Here is a 6,000-nt window from a genome sequence, read left to right as displayed (position 1 = left end):
AAAGATAGATAGATAGATGATAGATATAGATATAGATATATATAGATATAGATATATTTAATATGTTTTTTAAAAGACCTGTGGCTCCTACGTAAAGTATAAACAGTCAGTCTTGAAACCCCTTTTATTTTTTAAGGATTTTTTCAGTTGAATATCAAAACTTCCCTCTCTTACATAAGAAAAATGTGTGTGTGTGGTTTTTTTTTTAAGGAGTTATTTTATTCCCCTCTAGCAAGCAAATGTGAAAGTTATACCAGATTAAAAAAAACCAGCATGCTACCACTTTGATTGTGTCCTTGGTTCAATCCCTGTCATGATTCCCTGAATCATGGCAGGGGTCACTTCTGTAGCAAAAACAAGAATAGCTCCTAAAAACCTTCAACTTTTTGGGCCTTCAAAGTCCCCCTCTCCCCACAAAATTTTTTGTGTAGGCTTAAAGAGAGCACAGAGGTTATTGCCTTGCATGCTGCTAACCCTGGCTCAGTGTCTGACACCAAATATGCTCCTCTAGCATCATCAGGAATGATCTCTTGAGTGTCACACATATGGCCTCAAAACACACAAAAATAATAATCATAATAGATCTTGCTATATAATCTAAATAAAACTAAGTTTACCGCAAGTTGCAACTTTGTATGTTCAACATATAATTCTTTTTTTTGGGGGGGGGGGTTGGGCCACACCCGGCAGTGCTCAGTGGTTACTCCTGGCTGTCTGCTCAGAAATAGCTCCTGGCAGGCACCGGGGACCATATGGGACACCAGGATTCGAACCAATCACCTTTGGTCCAGAATTGGCTGCTTACAAGGCAAACGCCGCTGTGCTATCCTCCGGGCCCTCAACATATAATTCTGATATTCAAAGTTAAGGAGTACGGGGCCAGAGCAATAGCACAGTGAGTAGGACATTTGCCTTGCATACTGCTGACTCCAGATCAATCGTCAGCATCCCATATGGTCCCCCAAGACTTCTAGGAGTAATTTCTGAGTGCGGAGCCAGGAGTAACCCCAAATTGCCCCTGTGTGTGGCCCAAAAAGAATACTAAAAGTTAAGGAGTATCTTTTATTCTTTCAGATGGAGTTGGCTGTGGGTCCATTCTGTAGAAGAGTATCTGATTTAGGAAAGTCCTATAGAATGCTGAGATCATTCAGGTAAGACACGCTTATATTGTTACAATTAAAAAATCCGTGACTAGTTAGAAGAGAAGTCCCTTTACGCTGTTCATGTTGAACAAAATGAAATTGTTGGTAGAGAATGTTTTTATGTTATATAATAATAATCATCTCATATAGTTCTTCCTAAAGGTCCTTATTGTTCAATCCAGAAACTTGCATAGAATCGTGCAGTAAAATATGTACATATTGATATTTGGGTTATAATTCACAAATTGACATGGTTGTTTTCAATATGCTCTGTCTGGGAGTTTTTACTCTCCAGAAACTCCAGGCAGTTCAGAATTACATAAATATCATTTTAATGAAATTTGAGGACTTCCCCATTAGTATTTAGGTCTTGTGGGGTGAGGGTATCCTGTAAGTATATGACTTGGAGGCCTGAAATCTGTAGCTTTGTGCATGGACCCAGTGATGTAGTGTTGTTGGGCTGGCAGTGCAGGGTATGACTACACTCAGTGATGATCAGGGAACTGTTACTAAAAATCAAATAATGTTAAGTTCCTCATTTTTTCTGAGATATTTGTTTATTTACTTCTTTTTTTGGCTACACCCATTCCTGGCTCTGCACTCAAGAATCACCCCTAACGGGCTCTCTTTACCATTTGGGATGCCAGATATTGAATGTGGATCAACTGCATACAAGGCAAAAAATGCCCTACCTGCTGCTCTATTGCTCCAACCCACTATTTTCAGTTCAACTACTTCTATAAAGCAATAGGTTTTATTGCAGTTATATATATATGACAAAAATACAGCAAAACTATATTGATTTTTGTGTTTTGAGGGAACCACACCAAATGGTGCTCAAGGCTTACTTTTGGCACTCCTGGAGGTGCTCAGCAGACAATATTTGTTGCCAGGCAATAAACTAGGGTTGGTTATGTGCCAGGCAAGTGCTGTACCTGCTGTACTATCTCTGTGACCAAAAATAGGGAGGGAGGGTGGAGGAGAGAGGGAAGAAGTTGTGAAATAGTGAGGTCATTCTTATGACTTAAGAACATATCAACTTAATGGGAAAATTCTTTTCTGTGCTCAGTGCTTACTTAGGCTTTTTAAAACTGATACTTTAAAAATCATTTAACAGTAGAATGATTGTTTTCAACAGCAATTACTAAAATCTTTCTGTTCAGTAAACCAGTAAACATTTTCTTGTCATGGCACACATAGAAAATGTGTATGTTCAAAATAGTAACCAGCTCTGAGGGTTGTGTGTGATCCTACTAGTTATGACCAGTGTGTAGCACAGTTTACCAGAAGAGAAGTCTCAATATGAGCTATCCTTGATATTCTAGAGCAAAATGACCTTTCAGTGTAATTCTGTACTGATAAAATAATAATTGAGACTTGCAGTTTTCTAAACACTGAGTTAGTACTAGAAACTGGAATAATCAATAAGCACTGTGCCCTTTACATGCTTGTCTCTCTCTCTCTTCTGTCATCAAAGATTTGGTAGTAAAACATTCAGATGAAATTTAAAACTTGAAGATTGTCAGTTCTTCAGGGAAACCCTGTTTTTTCTTGACTATAACTGGCTACACTTTTTTTTAAAATCTGCACACAACCTGAATTCTTTTTCTCACATGCCCTCTGTATAGTACAAGAGTGTATTTTAGAAAAAATGTAAAATTTTATTATTTTAGGAAAAGAAAAGGGGGAGATCACAAGTGTTTTTAGGTATCAGTGTGAGCTTCTGGGGAGTGTTGGGAATCAAACTGAGCCTTACACATGCAAGGCATGCATGCTACCACCAAACTACATCTCAACCCTTCAAAAAAGTACTTAGATATTTTACTGAGGACTTAGGATTTGCCACTGCCAAGCATAAATGAGTTGAAAGTTTTAAAAATCCTGAAATTACTATAGATGAGACATTTGTTTGTACCATAAACATAACCTTAATAGGGACCAGAACAATAGTACAGTAAGTAGGGCACTTGCCTTGCATGCAGCCAAACCAAGTTCAACCCAGATTCAATCCTTAGGACTCTAAATGGCCCCCAATCCTCACCAGGAGGGAGTGCAGAACCAGGAGTGAGCCCTAAGCACCTCCAGGTGGCTCCCAAATAAAAAACAATAGCCTTAATATGCTTACATTGATAGTAATGTAGTAAGATGGTAACAAAACTCTTCCAGTTGGATATCAGTTGGTATAATGAAAATATTAACCAGGTAATCATTGAGAAAAGTATGGGTATGATATAGATTTAGCATTATTATGTCAAGAAATAAAATGAAAGCATGATATATTCTGGGGTTCAGCTCTAGACCTAGTCTGTATTGCCATTCTTTAGAGAGGTGTCATTGCATGCTCTTGCACAACTGTCACATGAGGACACAGAACTTAGAAAAGAAAATTAGCACTCTGTGGAGTCCTGTCGTAGAAGAGTAGATCACTACAGATTGCTTTTTGTTTGTTTTCAGCTGGGGGTTTGTACCACACTAGGCCATTCTCAGAGCGTACTCCTGACTCTGTGCTCAGGGAACATAAGCAATGTCAGGGATCAAAGCAGGGTCAGCTGCACAGAAGATAAGTTCCTTATTGACTGTACTATCTTCCTGGACTCCAAAGTAACTTTTCTTTTTTTTTTTTTTTTTTTTTTTTTTTTTTGGTTTTTGGGCCACACCCTGTGATGCTCAGGGGTTACTCCTGGCTATGCGCTCAGAAGTTGCTCCTGGCTTCTTGGGGGACCATATGGGATGCCGGGGGATCGAACCGCGGTCCGTCCTAGGCTAGCGCAGGCAAGGCAGGCACCTTACCTCCAGCACCACCGCCCGGCCCCCCAAAGTAACTTTTCAATTCCAACAACCCAATAGCCTTTCTGTTTGCCAACCTATAAAGGTTTATTAGAGATCTTTCCCCAGATTAGTATTGAGCAATTATGGTGGAAAGAACCATCTTTTTATTCTCACTGAGTCATGACAGGAATAGGCATCCTCTAGTCTATTCCTTCGGTAATATTCATAAGGTTTCTCCCCAACATATTCTGAATCACATTCAAACCAGTTGAATGACAACCAATAAGAAATTTGGACAAATATTATATGCCACATTCATAGAATTAATTATATATGGCCACTAAAATGTTTAGTGTTTGGAATAGAACAAGACAGTGGGTACAAGCAAATGCTTTGTACATGGCCTTATACATTAGCAACCTTGTACACTATTTAATCCCTGGCATCCCCTATGGTTCCCTGAGCCCACCACGGGTAATTCGTAAATGCAGAGCCAGGAGTAACTCCTGAACATTGCTGGGTATGTTCCTCAAAAATTAAAGAAAGAAAATATATGTTGTTAATCTACAGTATGAAAAAAACATACTTCATATATCATTATATGAAAAAGTAGGTTACTGAACAATATGACTGAATCTTATTGATTTAGGCAAAGGTTCATACCTGGCTATGCTGAGGGGTTACTCCTGGCTCTGTGTTCAGGACTCACTCAAGAATTATTCTTGGCAGGGCTTAGAGTACCAGCTGAGTGCCAGACATCAAATTTGGATTAGCTGTGTGAAAGGCAATTGTCTTACTCTTCTACTATCTCTCTGGCTACATACTATTTTATAATCATTAATATGTGCAGACAGAAAACTAAGGAGACTAGGTTTCAGAATATTATCTTCAGCTAGTAGAATTGTCCATAATGATTTCTCTTTTAGTCACTTTTAATATTTATATTTTTCAAATTTTTATGCCTCGGTTGTTCTATATTTATGTTCATAAAAGCCACACATATACTTTAAAATGCTTCTTGCATCATTTTTCCCATTTAAAAGTAATAAAAGGGCCAAAGTGATAGCACAGCAGGTAGGGTATTTGCTGTGTACATGGCTGACCTGTGTTTGATCCCTGGCATCTATATGATCCCCTGAGCCTATCAGGAGTAACCCCCGAGCATCGCTGGCTGTGGCCCCCAAACCAAAAACAAATTTAATAAATAAATAAATAAATAAATAAATAAATAAATAAATAAATAAATAAATAAATGAATAAATAAATAAAAGTAGTGAAGGAAGATGGGCTGTAATTTAGGGGTCAGGGTGTCTGCCAGGCAGTAAGGATACAACTTCAACCCCCAGTTGACCTAAAGACCTCCCAGGCACCAACGGGTATGTTCCTTTTGACTTTCAGCACTTTAAAATGTGGCCCTAGAGGCCCCAGCACTTTTTGGGTTGAGCAGTCTTTTATATCACTGGGCCTTGTACTGAGCAGTCCAGCCTGGAACTGACATGCCAGGAGTGGCTTCAGTTCCCTGGAAGACTGCTTGGTATCCCCCAAAATAAAATTTTTATTTTTATAAAATAAAATAAGCAAACACAATAAATAAAACTTAAAAGGAAGTTTAGTGGCATGGGGGCAGGTGGCGTGAAAGAAACTTGGGTGACCAACCCCTCAAACACAGCCTCTGTGTCTACAAAGTAATGAAGGCCAACCAGAGAACTGCCAGGCGAACTCATCTCCTACCCTACCCCCTCTCACATGCTAACCTAGCCCCAACATGCATGTATGCCCAGAACTGTAGCAGGCACTCCCCCACCCCTGAATTTGCCATAGGGCACTTGCTCCTTGACAGAAATATTAGCAGACTGCACTTGAGGCAGCAAAGCCATTTGCATCCATATTTGTTTTATGTCTCCATTCGAGCTGTCAGGCAGCGGGATTTTTCTTAGCCAGCACAGATTGACGCCTCAGAGTTTATCCCTGAGGATTTTAACCCATTAGGACATCTGTGCCCATATGTGTCAGATCTACCCTGACCTCTCCCTCGTGGTCTGTCTCATAAGTGGTCTTTGTCATGGTGGTGCCATCACATCCCCAGGCC

At 39.5% G+C, this 6,000-nt stretch overlaps 1 protein-coding gene across 1 annotated transcript in view; it reads left to right on the top strand.

The window, feature by feature from the left end:
• Nucleotides 1–6,000, top strand: part of COG5 (component of oligomeric golgi complex 5) — a 262,931-nt gene that overhangs the window by 242,320 nt on the left and 14,611 nt on the right. The window contains exon 19 of the mRNA XM_049783180.1: nucleotides 1,075–1,151. Coding sequence (XP_049639137.1) covers nucleotides 1,075–1,151 — 77 coding nt within the window. The remainder of the gene's footprint in view (nucleotides 1–1,074; nucleotides 1,152–6,000) is intronic.

Source organism: Suncus etruscus, chromosome 1 (genome assembly GCF_024139225.1).
Source record: "Suncus etruscus isolate mSunEtr1 chromosome 1, mSunEtr1.pri.cur, whole genome shotgun sequence".
NCBI classification, from domain to species: domain Eukaryota; kingdom Metazoa; phylum Chordata; class Mammalia; order Eulipotyphla; family Soricidae; genus Suncus; species Suncus etruscus.
Note: the sequence above shows the minus strand (reverse complement) of the source record. Positions and strands in the feature narration are given on the sequence as shown.